This window comes from Macaca fascicularis, chromosome 12 (assembly GCF_037993035.2).
Source record: "Macaca fascicularis isolate 582-1 chromosome 12, T2T-MFA8v1.1".
NCBI lineage: Eukaryota > Metazoa > Chordata > Mammalia > Primates > Cercopithecidae > Macaca > Macaca fascicularis.
In genome coordinates this window covers 122,743,434-122,761,848 of record NC_088386.1, presented here as the reverse complement: position 1 = coordinate 122,761,848, position 18,415 = coordinate 122,743,434, and the positions used below count along the sequence as shown (strand labels likewise).

Here is an 18,415-nt window from a genome sequence, read left to right as displayed (position 1 = left end):
CAACATGGCAAAACCCTGTCTCTACTAAAAATACAAAAAATTAGCTGGGCATGGTGGTGCACACCTATAATCGCAGCTACTCAGGAGGCTGAAGCGTGAGAATCGCTTGGACCCGGGAGGCGGAGGTTGCAGTGAGCCGAGATGGTGCTACTGCACTCCAGCCTGGGTGACAGAACGAGACACCCTCTCAAAAAAATAAAAACAATTTCAGGATCATCTCTTTCCCCACCTGCATGACTAAAATGCTTTGGTAGTTCCCCTTCCTTGCGCTCTCCGTGGTCCTGAACCATCTTGAGCTCTGTTTTAGAGTCCCTCGAAATGTAATAGGAGGGGAAACAGGGAATAGAAAAAATGAGGCTATTCGGGGAGAAAAGAAATGGCTTTTATTTTGGCAATTTTTAAATACTTTCAGTTATCAACAAATAAACCACAACCAACCACGGACAGAATGAAAGAGAGCAAGCAATTTTGTGGAAAACGTTAATCTGAGCAAATATCCACATGCACAAGCAAGGTCACCTGGGGGAGTGGGGCGAGTCACCATGTGGCAAAGGTGAGATGAGTCCTCTGCCATTCTCAGTTGACCTATAATAAATTGTACACAGATTAGTTTTACTTTTGCTTTTATATCATGATGGAAAAACTGCAAAATGAAAACAACAGTAACATTAGTTTTACAACTCCCAGGGATGTGTTTAAGTATACAGCTGGCCCTTGAACAGCAGGGGTTTGAATGGCATGGGTCCATTTATCCACGATTTTCTTCTGCCTCTGCCACCACTGAGACAGCAAGACCAAACCCTCTTCTTCTCCCCCCTCCTCAGCCTACTCAATCTGAGGATGATGAGGATGAAGATCTTTAGGACGCTCCACTTTCACTTAAGGAGTAGTAAATATATTTTTTTCCTTATGATTCTCTTAACATTCACTTTTTGTGTGTGTGTGTGTGAGACGGAGTCTTGCTCTTTTGCCCAGGCTGGAGTGAAGTGGTGTGATCTCGGCTCACTGCAACTTCCGTCCCCCCGGGTTCAAGCGATTCTCCTGCCTCAGCCTCACAAGTACCTGAGATTATAGGCGCCTGCCACCACACCCAGCTAATTTTTGTATTTTTAGTAGAGACGGGGTTTCGTCATGTTGGCCAGGCTGATCTCGAACTCCTGACCTCAGGTGATCCATTCACCTTGGCCTTCCAAAGTGCTAGGATTACAGGCATGAGCCACCGTGCCCAGTCAACATTCACTTTTCTCTAGTTTATTTTATTTTAAAAATACAGTATAAAATGCAGATACAAAATATGTGCTAATCAACTGCACTATCAGTAAAGTTTCTGGTCAATGGTAGGCTATTAGAAGTTAAGTTTTTGGAGAGTCTAAAGTTATATGCAGATTTTCAACTTTGTGGAGTTGCCACTCCTAATGCCTGCATTGTTCAAGAATCAACTATATTTTGTAGTTCTATAGAGATTCCAAGAGTTATGTTATGGTTTTTACACCTTGGTAAATTGTGTGTCCTGCCAATGACATGGTGATTTTATGTTACATTATTATTATATTGTTGGGTATTTATGTATTTTACATAAGATTTTATTTCACATTTTCCAACTTAAAACTAGGTGTTGGTATTGGTATTTGTCTTTTGCACTAAATTACCTTACATTAATCTTTTAAAATAATTTTTAAAAAGATGAAAGCTATTATTTGTTATTTTGTAAGTTTTAAATCAGTAAAGACTAATAAATCCAGAAGTATATTCCTAGATATAAACTTTAGTCTAAAAGATTTTAAAATATTTGGTTTAAAAATTAGGACATATCTTGGTAATTTTTCCTATTAATATGAATATCTCTCTCTCCCTCTCTCAAAATCTTAAGAATGTTTAGAAGTCCAATCTTAGAGACAAGAAGACTAAATTGCATAGTGAGACTAAATATAGCATCCACTGTACTTTAGTATCTCTATCCTCACAGGAATTTTTCAAGTTAAAGTTATTTAGGAAATATGAAGTACGTTGCCATAATTATTCCTACAAACTCTACTAACCTACTGTACACATCTGAGTATGTTGAACTTTTGTGATTCTACTAAAGAATTCAGTCAGATCATAAACATTGTGTGCATCTGCGATCAATGTTAATATCTTACACATAACACAAACATGATGCTAGATCTTATGTCAATTCCAAGTCTTCTTCTGACTTGATCAGCAGCAGCAATTGACTCAGTTGTTCACTCTCTTTTTCCTGATACAGTGTCTTCCTTTTGCCTAAAAGAGAGCAACTTTACGGTTGTTCTTCTGTCTCCCTTGCTGGCATCTTTGTCCTATTCTTTTCTCTATCTACTTTCTCTCTTGATGATTTTATCCAGTATTATGGGCTTTAAATCCCACTCATAGGCTGACAACCTTTACATTTATACTTTGAGCCCAGACTCATCTTTTCAACTCTAGTCTCATGTATACAAATGCCTACTTGATATCTCCACTTGGAGGATCAATAAGCACCTGAAACTCAACATGTCTAGAATCAAACTCCTGATCTTCCCCCATCTTCCCCATTCCTGTTCAGTCACAGTCTTTCAATCTGTGGTAGTTTAAAACAATGACTACAAGTGTTTTTTTTTGTTGTTGTTTGTTTGTTTGTTTGTTTTTGACACTACTTCCATCAAGAACTGTGGTCTAGGTTTCTTGCCCTTTTATCTGGGTGGGCTCATGTCTACTTTGATCAAGAGGATACATACAGTAGAAATGAAGCTCTGACTTCTGAGATAAGATCACAAAAGGCTACACAACTTCTCTCTGATTCTCTTGGAACACCTCCTCTCTAGAAGCTCCCTCTTGGCATGTTAACTCTTGAGATGGTCTCTCTTCAGACGCTCACCTTTGAAATCCAGCCTCCACTCTGTGAAAAGTCCAAGTCACATGGAGAGACCAGATGTAAGTACTCTAGTTGATGTAGCCTTCAGTCATTCTAACCCAGGTGCCAAATACATTAGTGAACAATGTTTCAAATGATTCCAGGCTCCTGCCTTTCAGGTCAAATAGTTCCACAATCATCTGAGCCATCCCAACCGGCACACAGACAAGCCATCCACACAGTGCCCTGTCTGAATTCCCGGCCCATAGAATCCTAGAGTATAATAAAAGAGTTGATGTTTCATAATTATTTCTTTTTTTTTTTGAGACGGAGTCTCACTCCGTCACCCAGGCTGGAGTGCAGTGGCGCAGTCTCGCCTCACTGCAAGCTCCGCCTCCCGGGTTCACGCCATTCTCCTGCCTCAGCCTCCCGAGTAGCTGGGACTACAGGCGCCCGCCGCCTCACCCGGCTAATTTTTTTGGTATTTTTAGTAGAGACGGGGTTTCACCGTGTTAGCTGGGATGGTCTCGATCTCCTGACCTTGTGATCCGCCCGCCTCGGCCTCCCAAAGTGCTGGGATTACAGGCATGAGCCACCACGCCCGACCTCATAATTATTTCTTTAGAGCAGTTTCTTAACCCAGCCATAGAAAACTGATACACTGTCTCAGTTGATGGGGATTTTATCTTTTCAGTTGTACAAGTAAAAAACATCTTGGAGTCATTCTACACTCTTTTTCTTCCATGTCACATCCAAACCACCTGCAAATCCTGCTGATGCTGCCCTCAAAATATATTCAGAACTTTATTACTTCTCACCATCTTTACTAATGACCATAATCTCTTGACCATATTTCTGCAGTAGCCTTTTATGAGGTCTGCTTCTGCCATTATCCCTGTCCTCCTCCCAACAGTCTATTCCAACAGAGCTTCCAGAGTGTCTTTTTTTTTTTTTTTTTTTTTTGACGGAGTCTCGCTGTTACCCAGGCTAGAGTGCAGTGGCGCGATCTCAGCTCACTGCAATTTCTGCCTGTCTGGTTCATGCGATTCTACTGACTCAGACCCCCGGAGTAGCTGGGACTACAGGTGCCTGCCACCATGCCTGCCTCGGCTTCCCAAAGTGCTGGGATTACAGGCCTGAGCCATGGAGCCGGGCCCAGAGTGTCTTTAAAATATGTCAAATTACATTACTGCTCTATTATACACCCTCCGGTGGTTTCCACTCACAGAGTAAAAACCAAAGTCCTTACAAAGGCCTACATGATCCCTTATGATTGTGTCCACTGTTATCTCACTAAGCGTGCTTCCTCCTATTCTCCCCTTCCTCACTCTGCTCCTACTGCACTTACCTCCTCACTCTCCTAGAATGTGCCACATGCCCTCCAGTCAGGAGCTCTTTGCATTGGCCATTTCCTCTGCATGGAACATTTCTTCATCATAGTAAATATTTGTTGAATGAATTAAGGGGAATTAGCCCTTAAAATTTTAATTTCCTAGGAATCAAAGATATTTGGTAAATTAAGAAATACAAAATAGGAACATTTTATCTAGTTTTTATGAAACTAATGTTATTAATAAAACTAATAATTTAAATTCCTAGTAAGCATTTTTTGAAAATTTGTCTTCTTTATAAAACAGCTATTTTCTCCTTTAACCCCAGTCCAAAACTGATGCAAATATAAAATACAAATTTACAAGAATATATTTTAAATATATTTATAATCTCTAACTTCTTTTCCTCCAATACTTTATATAGCAAACAACATTAGCTCAATTATTACAATGAAAATAATATTAGGAAGTGAGGATACATGTCTATTTTTAAAAACAGTAACTCAATCACATTCAATGTTCTTAATTTGCCTTTTGCCTGTCTTTAGATTTCCACTGTATGAAAACTGTAAGTGCATCAGATCCTATTGCTTAAAAGGAACAGACTGGTGCCCAACCACTTAAGAAAAAAAGCAGTAAAAAAACATTCTTGGTTACTACCAAAAATAATGTTAAGTAAACTTGAATCCATTGGAAGCATTGTGAATTTCCTCCTTAGGTGTTCTATGGGTGGTGCAGCCAAGGATCTAGAGATGATCATTGTTCTGTTGTTTTTGAATTCAGAAATATTCAGATAGAAAGTTGGTGTTTTCAAACCGTAGGTCATGACACCTTAGTGTGCTGGGAAATGAATTTAGTGGGTCTTAGAAAGCATTAAAAGAAAAAGAGAAAGTGTGAGATTGAGAGAAAGAGAGAGAAAAAGAAAGGGTAAAAAGATCTGAGTGCATTGCAGGTAGTAAGGCTAAGTTGTATTTAGTCATGAGTGAGTCTGACTGTGTGTGTATGCACTGATGTACAATGTGTTTCTAAATGTATCTTTACTGCAGGTCATGGTCAAAAGTTTTAAAGTCACTGCAGTAAAATATTTCAGAAAAACTATTGACCAAAGTTGTGACAGTTGCTGGAGGTCAATATTGCATACATTTCCTAATATCTTCATTTGTAATCTAGGATTTTAGAGATAGGCCAATCAGTGGGTTTCAAATCTTAGCATACATAAAACTCATGGAGGTGGAATGGGAAATGGTCACACACATGTAGGTCACACATTGACCTACAGAGGATCTGATTTAGAAGCGTCAGAGGTGGGATGCAGGAAGCTTTGATCTGAACAATTCCACAGGCGATTCTGATATAGGTAACCCTCTGCCCACTTGTAGAGTCAGACCAGACAACACCACAGGTAGTGATGTAATTACAAATCTCTTAAGTTCAAATTAACTTGTATCTTCCCAATCCACACAAAGCTAATGTCCTTAAGCTTCTAGTTAGTTTTTTTTTTTTCCTTTCTTAAAATGAAGAACCTTGGACTGATGAGACCCAGTAAAAAGAAGAAGGAGGAGGAGGAGGGGGAGGAGGAGGAGGAGGAGGAGGGGGCAGAGGAGAAAGAGAGAGATGGTCCTTAACCTTGCAGTTAAGGAGAGGATGTGGGAAGAATGAAAGGAACATGGTGACCCAGCAATTCTTTGTTAGTGAAACCAACTAGTTCTACCACCAGACCCTGCCAAGTGAATAGAGAGCATGGGACATCCATCATTACTGAGAAAAAGAGATGATTATTCGCCTTGCAATTGAGGAGGGGATGTGAGAAGAATGAGGGGGCCATGGTGACCCAGCAATTCTTTGTTAGTATGACCACAGTAAAACCAACTAGCTCTACCTCTAGATCCTGCCCACTGAATAGAAGGCACGAGACATTCTTCATTACTGAAATTCACATTAAAAAATAAACAAATGAAGTTGAGGGATTACTGTGAAGACATTTTTGGGCTATCAAATTTTAGACTTTAAATATAAATTTAAATTTAGAAAGTTTAGAGGGCACTGCACCAAAAAGACAAATTTAAGATAAAGAAGGGGGCAAAACCAGCAAAAGGTGTTATAAAGTCTGCAAATCTTTCTAAGCATGTGCTTCTCTAGATATAACACTTGGCTCTTCAAATATAAGAAACAGTGGCTGGGCATCGTGGCTCGCACCTGTAATCCCAGCACTTTGGGAGGCCGAGACGGGTGGGTTGCCTGAGGTCAGGAGTTCAAGACTAGCCAGGCCAACATGGTGAAACCGCGTATCTACTAAACATACAAAATTTAGCTGGGTGTGGTGGCGCATGCCTGTAATCCCAGCTACTCAGGAGACTGAGGCAGGAGAATTGCCTCAACCTGGGAGGCGGAGGTTGCAGTGAGCTGAGATCGCGCCACTGAACCCCAGCCTGGGTAACAGAGTGAGACGTGAGACTCTGCCGAAAGAAAGAAAGAGAGAGAGAGAGAGAGAGAGAGAGAGAGAGAGAGAGAGAGAGAAAGCAAGCAAGCGAGCTGGAGGTTCTTTCTCTGGATTAAATGACCAAAAACACTACTGGCATTGTCTAAGATAACAAATTGACTGGCAGACCCCTGATTCTTATCAAACAAGACTGTAAAAGAAAATGAGAATATACTAGTTAAGGAAATCAAGAAAATTAAAAAAGGAAAAGCTAGTCGTCTTTTTATTCATATTTAGAGACAAAGTCTCACTCTGTCAACCAGGCTAGAGTGCAGTGGCATGATCATAGCTCACAGCAACCTTGAACTCCTGGACTCAAGGTTCTTTCTGCCTCTGCCTCCCAAATTGCTGGGATGACAAGCATGAGCTACTATGCCTGGACCAGGACCAAGTTTTTTAGACAAATATCACTTATGGATTCTCCCCACCGCCCCCAAAATCACCAATTAATCACTAGAATTTCTGAAGTGAAAGAATTAAACAGTGGCATGGAGTTTTCACCTCCCTCCTTTCCTCCAACCCCATCCATCTGTTTATTTCATCCTTTATTTGCTCCCCAAACAGCAAATGTTTTGAAATCATCTGTTGAGGGCATTACTGTCTTTCCGAAATCCCATGTTAGTTCTTGGTGCATTTATTTCCCCTCAGTTCTCTAGAATAGATGAGGGATGAAATCAAGATGAGAGCAGAACTGGATTCTCACTAGCTGATTGCCAGTAATTGATTTTCTTCAAAGGAAAATCAATTCATATTGGGAGATTCATGCAGGTTTGGGTCATTGCCTGCTCTACCCAGTTGTAGTAAACAGTTCACAGGTGAAGATCTTTGTTGACTGGTTAAGGCTGTGCATTTGCCAATTCTGGAAGTATATAATTACAATTTTTTTTGTATTTAAGCCAATGATTCTTAAATTTTAATGTAAATAATAATCTCTTGTAATGCTGCTTAAACTGTGAATGCAGGGGGGCCCATATATCGCTAAGAAATTTTGGTTCAGTAGGACTGGGATGAGGTAAGAAATCTCCATTTTTAATTACACCTTGGAAAACACTAACACAACTGTTTGATAATAACTCTTCATGCTTACCAGAAAGATTTGATGCCTGTTACTGAAAAGAGAGAAGCCCAAACACAATGATGCCTCAGTTAAGTAGAATTTTTCTTGCTATTGTTCTCTTTATACATGTATATAATACTAAAGTATGAGTGCCTTGGTTGCATATCACAGCACCAAATTATTGTGTCTTTCAATTAAGCATCAGTCGTTAGAACTATGCTACTTACCCAGCAGAATCAGCACCACCTAGAGTATGTTAAAAATGCAATGCTTCAGCCTGCCCTTGACCTTCTGCATTTAACCAGACCCTGCATTTTAACAAGATCCTAGGGTTTGAGAAACCCTGATCTAGCCGATTTACAAGCCAAGTGTGACTTTTCAGCTCACTTTCAATTGGCCTATTTTATATTTTTTAAATAAAACAGATGAAAGATTTTAATTACATGAGAAAACAAAGTTTTTAAGGGAAGAGGCACCTTTCAGACTCCCAAATTGTACTGTCTGTGACTAATAATGTTTATGTCAGAAGGCAATTTGTTGTTACGTGATCTCATTTGCCCTGTGCCTATTTTTTCCACAAAAGACAGCATAGTGCTCTGTGCTTGTGTTCATCTGCCATTTTCAATGTAAGTTTCCTGTGGGCAGCATGTCTTTGATATCTAAATCCTCAGTGTCCAGCCTAGTGCCTAACGCAAGTAGGTGTTCCAAAATACTTGAGTGGGATAAAAAGTGCCAAGTATCTGAGTTATAGCCCATTTCAAGTTCAAGCTTAAGGCTCCTCTCTTCTGTAAAAATTTAGTTAGTTATTTCTTCCATCATGAAAGTAAATACCAATTGTTTGTTATTCGACATCTCTCTCTCTCTCTCTCTCATACACACACACATTTTAGTCACCAATTATTATTTTGTACTCTTTTATTACTCCATCAAAGCTGTAAGAAGCTGTCTTTTTATGTATTTCATATTGCCTTGCAGAGTAGGCATTCAAGTGCTTGTTACTATTGAGCCATCTTAAAATAAAAATACATCTTAAAGTGAGAAAATCCACATTCAGTTGTCCTTCAAGCCCTGTTCTAAATTGCCAAAATTAATTCTAAGAGATGCCGGTATTTAAACAGCTCTTCCAGTTATGACCCATACATCTTAAGGAAAACATATGTTTTGATACAAGCAGTGTTTTATAATTTTGAAATGTTTAGTTTTACATCTACCCAACTCAAGCCCTTTACAGATATATGTAATAATCTATAAATTTTGCATTATTTTCCTGGTAGTATCATACATAAACCAATAATTCAATTTTAAAGCTAGTTGTAGAGGTATTGCCCCAAAGTGCATCCATAGCATGTAAACTCTTAACTCCTTTAATTAGTATTGTATTAGTGACATCAACATAGCTGTTGCAATGTTGTGATGAATCACTATTTTAGCCCTCTTTTAAAATGCACCTTAGCGTATTACGCAAATCGGCTCTAACTCTCCTATAGATGGCAGCATCGAGCAACAGATTTTGGTAACAGCTTGTTCTTCTGTTCCGTGAATTTTCAGTGAGGAGTAAATTTTCCATACAGTGTATTTCATTACAATACACCAAAAGACTAATTTAGCTTAGGTGACAGAATAATATTCATACCTGCTCAGCATTACTTCAGTGAGTTCCCATAAACGCGTCTTTTTCTATTCTACATATTACATGAACCAAATGTAAATGCATTTCCAGTTAGCCCATTAATTTAAAAAAATGTAGAGAACAATTGAATTTACTGTAGTATAATTATAACAAATGTTAACCACCTTTAAATTGGTAGTAAAACATCAGCAAGTAGAAAAATGTCACTAATATCCTATGATCAGTGACTATCTTCCATAGGAAACCCATGGGTCTGAACATAATTTGTCACAGCAGTGCGGTTTATTTCATAATTTTATCGAATATTTAGCAACTGAAATTGTGTTTTTTAAAGCAGAAATGCTTTAACACTGAGAGATATATTTTTAAAACGGTTTATTATCATAATTAGCTTTTTATGATCAAAATCCTTCCTATGAAGATAATTGTAAAATACATGCAAATAAATTTTCCAACCCTCCCCTCCTTCTAGAAAAGAGTATTTTTCCCCCCATAGAGGTACAGTACCTTTATTTAGCTTTTTTTTGGTGGGGAAGGGGGGAGGTTGGAGGGATGAAGGTAGGGACCGGGCCATTTGAAAAGTAAATGTGTATGGATTTGATTTGTTGTCTTACAAAACGTTAAATACTCCACTACCCCCATCGCAGCGCTAAACATCAAACCTGTAAAAAGCCCTTTGGCCTTATCTGGATTACATTTTTACTAGTAAACAACCCTTTTATCATCTCTCTTTTTTCTTGTCTAGGGTAAAACCAGGCACACAGTTACACTTTTCCACCAACTTCAGGCGTCTCTATTCTTCACCTCCCTGCCCCACCCTCCATAAGGCACTCTATACCCCCAGAATTTCGGTCACTGTGAGTGCCGCCTCGCTTCCATTTCCAAATATCTGCTATTAATAGCCTTGCTATAGTGGGCACGTGTGCCCACATCACCAAGCTGTCAGAGGAAAAGGAGGGAGGGCTTTCAATTCAACATGTGTACTCAAATTATAGATTAACCAGGTTTAGATGAGGCTGCAGAACGACCGGGAACAGGAAGGAGAGAGGAGAAACGGGAGGCTCCCAGGCTTGGGTAGGGAGGAGCCCCTCTGCAGATGCCCAATCCCCCTAATTTACGTATCGCACGCCTCTGAATGGCGCTCATGGTTCTTTTTCTCCTTCATCATCATCATCTTCTTCTTTTTCTTTTTCTTTTTTTACTACGCTTTGCAACCTACCTTGGTACCCTCAACCCTTCTCCCCCACCTTCCCTCTGCAGTGCAAGGCTTGAAAAACAGGCCATCCCACCAATCAGCAGGCCGCCCAGGGAAACTCGCCCCGCCCCTCAGCCCGCATTGGGCCGAGGCGCGCTCCCCCGCGGCCCGGAGGGTCCGGGCCACTGAGCATGCCCAGCGCCTGGACTGCAGAGTGCCCCGCCAACATCCCGCAGTGCTTGGAAGCCCCAGGCCGAGGAGGGTCTCGTAGTAGTAAATGGGCGGCAACCCCAAACGGGCCGGGCATCAAAATGAGACAGCATTAAACCGAGTGACATCTGTGTGGGTCCTTAGTGCCAGGCGAGCAAGCAGGGACAAACTGCTTGTTTATAGGTCAGCTTAAAAAATAAAAAAACTTTGGGGAACATTTGCTTGTGGGGAGACTGATACCGCAAGGTGACCCTGAAAGGGGCGCTTCAAGGAGACCCAGGCTGCTGATCTGGTCCATTCATGAAGTACCCATTTTCCTGTACAGTTGAGCTGGCACCATCCTTGTTTTCTCCCTATTATCCTTGTGGTCAAGGTTAAAAATTTATAGGGTGGTTCAATGGGTGTGGGAGCTGTGTGTGAAAAAAACATTTCAGCCAATATTTGCACAGTAGGGTTTTGGCCTTATGAACCCTCTGAAGGTCCCTAACAGCTTTTTAAAGTCACGGATAGACTTCGGAATATGATAAGGGACCTCTCATTTCCCCTCCCCCATGCCCTCAGCCTTATGTGTGAATCCCCCCTCACTCGGATGGGCAAGGGGAGCAGGAGAAACGGTGATATTTACATTTTCTCCCTAATTGATCAGCAGCTAATCCCACAGCGCCGGATGTGAGACACTTCCTGGGGATCCCTGTTCTCCTTTTGCAGTGACCATAACTGCTCCGAGTCACTGCCCTTCGGCGTCCCTCTGTGCCTTCCAGGTACCTCACGGCAGCAAATCTGGGGATCCCAAGGTGGAGGGCTGGCCCAGAAGTCCTTTAGAAAACCTTACAAAAATACAGATCCCTCACCATGGCCTATCGCCCTGAAGCCGAAATGTAGCTTTTAAATTTCCTGGGAGAAAAAGCCTTGACTAGAAACCTCCCTCCCGTGGTTAAGTCTTACCTGCTAGGTAAGAGGCAGCCCAGCTCCCGCGCCCCCGCCTTCCCCCGGTCTCCCACTCGGGGCTCTGTAGCCGCAGTGCCCCCCCCGTCGCCCCCCACCCTCACTCCTGCGTCTTCTCGAGCTCGCCCCCTCCCGTTTTCCCAGACTCCCCTCGTGCGTTCGGGTAGCCACCCAAACACCCCCGCCCGCGCCCACCGCGGGGATTCCTGCGGGCCGGGGGCGCCCTGGGTGGCGCGCGGTGAGGGAGGCGCTGCGCCTGGGCTGGCGGCCGCGCAGGGGCGCTGTCCTAGCGCTGCGCCGGGGCTCGGCGCGGGCGCCGCTGCAGTACGGCCGGGGGGCGGAGAGGGGCGGGCGCGGGGCGGGCTCGGCCCGGAATGTAGAGACCCGGGCGGGAGCCTCCCGGCGGCGGCGGCTGCCCGGCTGCCGAGCGCGGAGGCTCCGTCACGTGTTTTTCTCCTCCGAGTGAGACGGCGGCGCGGTCGGAGGGGGCCCGCGCGCAGAGCCAGACGCCGCCGCTTGTTTTGGTTGGGGCTCTCGGCAACTCTCCGAGGAGGAGGAGGAGGAGGGAGGAGGGGGGAAGTAACTGCAGCGGCAGCGCCTCCCTAGGAACAGGCGTCTTCCCCGAACCCTTCACAAACCTCCCCCATCGCCTCTCGCCCTTGTCCCCTCCCCTCCTCCCCTGCCGACTGGAGCGAGGGGCAGGGATGAGCCTGTCCCTCCGGTCGGTCCCCAGCTGCACTGGCTGCCCGGTAGCGTTTCGCATGGAAAAGCCACTTTCTCCGCCCGCCGAGATGGGCCCGAATGGGGGCTGCAGAGGACGCGCCCGCGGGCGGCGGCAGCAGCAGCAGCAGCAGCAACAGCCGCAGCGCCGCGGTCTCTGCGATTGAGCTGGTATTTGGGCGGCTGGTGGCGGCTGGGACGGTTGGGGGGTGGGAGGAGGCGAAGGAGGAGGGAGAACCCCGTGCAACGTTGGGACTTGGCAACCCGCCTCCCCCTGCCCAAGGATATTTAATTTGCCTCGGGAATCGCTACTTCCAGAGGGGAACTCAGGAGGGAAGGCGCGCGCGCGCGCTCCTGGAGGGGCACCGCAGGGACCCCCGACTGTCGCCTCCCCGCGCCGGACTCCAGCTGGGGCGACGAGAGATGCATCTTCGCTCCTTCCTGGTGGCGGTGGCGACTGAGAGGAGACTTGGCTCTCGGAGGATCGGGGCTGTCCTCACCCCGGACGCACTGCCTCCCCGCCGGGCGTGAAGCGCCCGAAAACTCCGGTCGGGCTCTCTCCTTGGCTCAGCAGCTGCGTCCTCCTTCAGCAGCCCCTCCCTGGCGCGGGGGGCGGCGTGGATTTCGGAGTTGGGGTTTCTGCTGCCTCCAGCCCTGTTTGCATGTGCGGGGCCGCAGCGAGGAGCCTCCGCCCCCCACCCGGTTGTTTTTCGGCGCCTCCCTCTGCTCAGTGGCGGTGGCGGCGGCAGCAGCATGGCGAGCCCTCCGGAGAGCGATGGCTTCTCGGACGTGCGCAAGGTGGGCTACCTGCGCAAACCCAAGAGCATGCACAAACGCTTCTTCGTACTGCGCGCGGCCAGCGAGGCTGGGGGCCCGGCGCGCCTCGAGTACTACGAGAACGAGAAGAAGTGGCGGCACAAGTCGAGCGCCCCCAAACGCTCGATCCCCCTTGAGAGCTGCTTCAACATCAACAAGCGGGCTGACTCCAAGAACAAGCACCTGGTGGCTCTCTACACCCGGGACGAGCACTTTGCCATCGCGGCGGACAGCGAGGCGGAGCAAGACAGCTGGTACCAGGCTCTCCTACAGCTGCACAACCGTGCCAAGGGCCACCACGACGGAGCTGCGGCCCTCGGGGCGGGAGGTGGCGGGGGCAGCTGCAGTGGCAGCTCCGGCGTTGGTGAGGCTGGGGAGGACTTGAGCTACGGTGACGTGCCCCCAGGTCCCGCGTTCAAAGAGGTCTGGCAGGTGATCCTGAAGCCCAAGGGCCTGGGTCAGACAAAGAACCTGATTGGTATCTACCGCCTCTGTCTGACCAGCAAGACCATCAGCTTCGTGAAGCTGAACTCGGAGGCAGCCGCCGTGGTGCTGCAGCTGATGAACATCAGGCGCTGCGGCCACTCGGAGAACTTCTTCTTCATCGAGGTGGGCCGTTCTGCCGTGACGGGGCCCGGGGAGTTCTGGATGCAGGTGGATGACTCCGTGGTGGCCCAGAACATGCACGAGACCATCCTGGAGGCCATGCGGGCTATGAGCGATGAGTTCCGCCCTCGCAGCAAGAGTCAGTCCTCGTCCAACTGCTCCAACCCCATCAGCGTCCCCCTGCGCCGGCACCATCTCAACAACCCCCCGCCCAGCCAGGTGGGGCTGACCCGACGATCTCGCACTGAGAGCATCACTGCCACCTCCCCGGCCAGCATGGTGGGCGGGAAACCAGGCTCCTTCCGCGTCCGCGCCTCCAGTGACGGCGAAGGCACCATGTCCCGCCCAGCCTCGGTGGATGGCAGCCCTGTGAGTCCGAGCACCAACAGAACCCACGCCCACCGGCATCGGGGCAGCGCCCGGCTGCACCCCCCGCTCAACCACAGCCGCTCCATCCCCATGCCAGCTTCCCGCTGCTCGCCTTCGGCCACCAGCCCCGTCAGTCTGTCGTCCAGCAGCACCAGCGGCCATGGCTCCACCTCGGATTGTCTCTTCCCACGGCGATCTAGTGCTTCGGTGTCTGGTTCTCCCAGCGATGGCGGTTTCATCTCCTCAGATGAGTATGGCTCCAGTCCCTGCGATTTCCGGAGTTCCTTCCGCAGTGTCACTCCGGATTCCCTGGGCCACACCCCACCAGCCCGCGGTGAGGAGGAGCTAAGCAACTATATCTGCATGGGCGGCAAGGGGCCCTCCACCCTGACCGCCCCCAACGGTCACTACATTTTGTCTCGGGGTGGCAATGGCCACCGCTACACCCCAGGAACAGGCTTGGGCACGAGTCCAGCCTTGGCTGGGGATGAAGCATCCAGTGCTGCGGATCTGGATAATCGCTTCCGAAAGAGAACTCACTCTGCAGGCACATCCCCTACCATTACCCACCAGAAGACCCCGTCCCAGTCCTCAGTGGCTTCCATTGAGGAGTATACAGAGATGATGCCTGCCTACCCACCAGGAGGTGGCAGTGGAGGCCGACTGCCGGGACACAGGCACTCTGCCTTCGTGCCCACCCACTCCTACCCAGAGGAGGGTCTGGAAATGCACCCCTTGGAGCGTCGGGGGGGACACCACCGCCCAGACAGCTCTACCCTCCACACTGATGATGGCTACATGCCCATGTCCCCAGGGGTGGCCCCAGTGCCCAGCAGCCGAAAGGGCAGTGGAGACTATATGCCCATGAGCCCCAAGAGTGTGTCTGCCCCACAGCAGATCATCAATCCCATCAGACGCCATCCCCAGAGAGTGGACCCCAATGGCTACATGATGATGTCCCCCAGCGGTGGCTGCTCTCCTGACATTGGAGGTGGCCCCAGCAGCAGCAGCAGCAGTGCCGTCCCTTCTGGGAGCAGCTATGGAAAGCTGTGGACAAACGGGGTAGGGGGCCACCACTCTCATGTCTTGCCTCACCCCAAACCCCCAGTGGAGAGCAGCGGTGGCAAGCTCTTACCTTGCACAGGTGACTACATGAACATGTCACCAGTGGGGGACTCCAACACCAGCAGCCCCTCTGACTGCTACTATGGCCCTGAGGACCCCCAGCACAAGCCAGTCCTCTCGTACTACTCATTGCCAAGATCCTTTAAGCACACCCAGCGCCCCGGGGAGCCGGAGGAGGGTGCCCGGCATCAGCACCTCCGCCTTTCTGCTAGCTCTGGTCGCCTTCTCTATGCTGCAACAGCGGATGATTCTTCCTCCTCCACCAGCAGCGACAGCCTGGGTGGGGGATACTGTGGGGCTAGGCTGGAGCCCAGCCTTCCACATCCCCACCATCAGGTTCTGCAGCCCCATCTGCCTCGAAAGGTGGACACAGCTGCTCAGACCAATAGCCGCCTGGCCCGGCCTACGAGGCTGTCCCTGGGGGATCCCAAGGCCAGCACCTTACCTCGGGCCCGAGAGCAGCAGCAGCAGCAGCAGCAGCAGCAGCAGCAACAGCAGCAACAGCAGCCCCTGCTGCACCCTCCGGAGCCCAAGAGCCCAGGGGAATATGTGAATATTGAATTTGGGAGTGATCAGCCTGGCTACTTGTCTGGCCCGGTGGCTTCCCGTAGCTCACCTTCTGTCAGGTGTCCATCCCAGCTCCAGCCAGCTCCCAGAGAGGAAGAGACTGGCACTGAGGAGTACATGAAGATGGACCTGGGGCCGGGCCGGAGGGCAGCCTGGCAGGAGAGCACTGGGGTCGAGATGGGCAGACTGGGCCCCGCACCTCCCGGGGCTGCTAGCATTTGCAGGCCTACCCGGGCAGTGCCCAGCAGCCGGGGTGACTATATGACCATGCAGATGAGTTGTCCCCGCCAGAGCTATGTGGACACCTCGCCAATTGCCCCTGTAAGCTATGCTGACATGCGGACAGGCATTGCTGCAGAGGAGGTGAGCCTGCCCAGGGCCACCATGGCTGCTGCCTCCTCATCCTCAGCAGCCTCTGCTTCCCCCACTGGGCCTCAAGGGGCAGCAGAGCTGGCTGCCCACTCATCCCTGCTGGGGGGCCCACAAGGACCTGGGGGCATGAGCGCCTTCACCCGGGTGAACCTCAGTCCTAACCGCAACCAGAGTGCCAAAGTGATCCGTGCAGACCCACAAGGGTGCCGGAGGAGGCATAGCTCCGAGACCTTCTCCTCAACACCCAGTGCCACCCGGGTGGGCAACACAGTGCCCTTTGGAGCCGGGGCAGCAATAGGGGGTGGTGGCGGTAGCAGCAGCAGCAGCGAGGATGTGAAACGTCACAGCTCTGCTTCCTTTGAGAATGTGTGGCTGAGGCCTGGGGAACTTGGGGGAGCCCCCAAGGAGCCAGCCCAACTGTGTGGGGCTGCTGGGGGTTTGGAGAATGGTCTTAACTACATAGATCTGGATTTGGTCAAGGACTTCAAACAGCGCCCTCAGGAGTGCAGCCCTCAACCGCAGCCTCCCCCACCCCCACCCCCTCATCAACCCCTGGGTAGCAGTGAGAGCAGCTCCACCCGCCGCCGCTCAAGTGAGGATTTAAGCGCCTATGCCAGCATCAGTTTCCAGAAGCAGCCAGAGGACCTTCAGTAGCTCAACTGGACATCACAGCAGGTGCGTTTCATGGTGACAAAGTCAGAAGACAAAACTGTTTTTAACCTTGTGCTTCAATTCTGTTCTTCGCCTCTGCCCCTTCCTGTTCTTTCCCACTGCTTCCTCAGGGAGAATGCGCTTACATTCTCAGGGTACACAAGATGCTCACCCCACACTGACATCTGGCAGAGAGTCAAACAAACATGTAGGAGCAGCCACAGGAGGGCTTTTTCGTTTGAGAATTTCCAAGTGAAGGAGTTACTGCCATATTTTTAAAACGTATATCCTATGCCAGTTCTGAGGTTTGTAAAGTTCCTACATAAGAAGCTTGATTGGTTTGTTGAAGTTTTCTTTTCACTATATATTTAAGTCAGCCCCTACAGGGACCGTTCTACAGAAAATATTTATTAACACAGGGACTAAACCCTTCCTTTAAGATAGTTTCTGGGAGCCCTTAAGGGTGATCTTATCGAGTTGTTCTCTGTCCTTTCGTTCTGTGATTTCATAATACCAAGGCAACATAAACAGTAGCGGGAAACATTGATTTCTATTCATCCTGCCCTAAAAAGATAAGGAGTAAGAGCTTTTTAGAAATACATATTTAGAGAGAAGTACCTATCTATTTTTATGATCTCTCAAAGTAATTATGGGTTACATTGTCCTTTTGTTCCTGTACCAGGATTTGTGAAATATTATTCACACACCAACCCACCATCCCACGGGCCTGGCCTCTCTCATACAGGATATGCAGGAAACTCTGTATGTGTCTGGGACCCATGATTAAGAGTTATGGGAGTTCATCCTAGGATGTCTGCCTTACAGTTACCTCTTCTTGCACTGAGACATTACAGATATCATTTGGGGGCTACTATACATCTTCTGTAAAATAGCTTTTATTTGTTGAGAAGAATGCATACTAAGGAACATGCCTTAATATGTTTTGTTTTGTTTTGCATTGAATAGAAGGGCTAAACTGTATACCCTCCACTTTTAGGGTATTTGTTGTGTTCCTTTAAGTTCAAGAGTAGACACTGCAGTAAATGCTGAAAGTTGGCTTTAGGTCTTCTGTGGCTAATGCCGTATTGAAAATGAAAAACATTTGTAATAGGAAATTAGCCTGCCCTTCGTTCTGTTGATCCTGTTTTCTGGTGGTCATGATTGTGGGTAGAAGAGAGGAGTACAGTTTGCAAATAATGTGATGAGTTGGCAATACAGAAGTTTCCAGCATTTGGAAACATTTTACTCTGACAAACTGATTATCTTGTGAATTTTATCTATGCTCCACAGAATAAGCTTTTCAAAGCATTGATTTTTCTTAATTTGTGTCAATTCATAAGAAATTAATCTGTGCCCTGGTTTCCTATTGATAGGTATTTGTTTATCATGTGTTCGTAGTCTTCTTAATTCTGTTTCCAATATTCGATCCATATCATTCTCTATTTTGTAGAAGAAGAAAAAGGTATATGAACACTGAAATGAAGATTTTAG

At 47.5% G+C, this 18,415-nt stretch overlaps 2 protein-coding genes across 3 annotated transcripts in view; one reads left to right on the top strand and one right to left on the bottom strand.

Moving 5' to 3' along the window:
- Nucleotides 1-360: 360 nt before the first annotated feature.
- LOC141408130 (uncharacterized) lies at nucleotides 361-13,173 on the bottom strand. Its single transcript, XM_074008567.1, has 5 exons — nucleotides 12,963-13,173; nucleotides 11,699-12,886; nucleotides 4,200-4,343; nucleotides 2,736-2,896; nucleotides 361-585 (listed from the first exon to the last, which is right to left on the bottom strand). The coding sequence occupies exons 1-2, from the start codon at nucleotides 13,171-13,173 to the stop codon at nucleotides 11,985-11,987; spliced, it is 1,113 nt and encodes a 370-aa protein (XP_073864668.1). The 3' UTR covers nucleotides 361-585; nucleotides 2,736-2,896; nucleotides 4,200-4,343; nucleotides 11,699-11,984.
- IRS1 (insulin receptor substrate 1) overlaps nucleotides 12,735-18,415 on the top strand; it is a 62,655-nt gene continuing 56,974 nt past the window's right edge. For both annotated transcript variants that reach the window (XM_005574453.5, XM_074010342.1), the window contains exon 1: nucleotides 12,735-16,948. In XM_005574453.5, the coding sequence (XP_005574510.3) occupies nucleotides 13,172-16,927 (3,756 nt within the window). In that variant the 5' untranslated portion in view covers nucleotides 12,735-13,171 and the 3' untranslated portion in view covers nucleotides 16,928-16,948. The remainder of the gene's footprint in view (nucleotides 16,949-18,415) is intronic.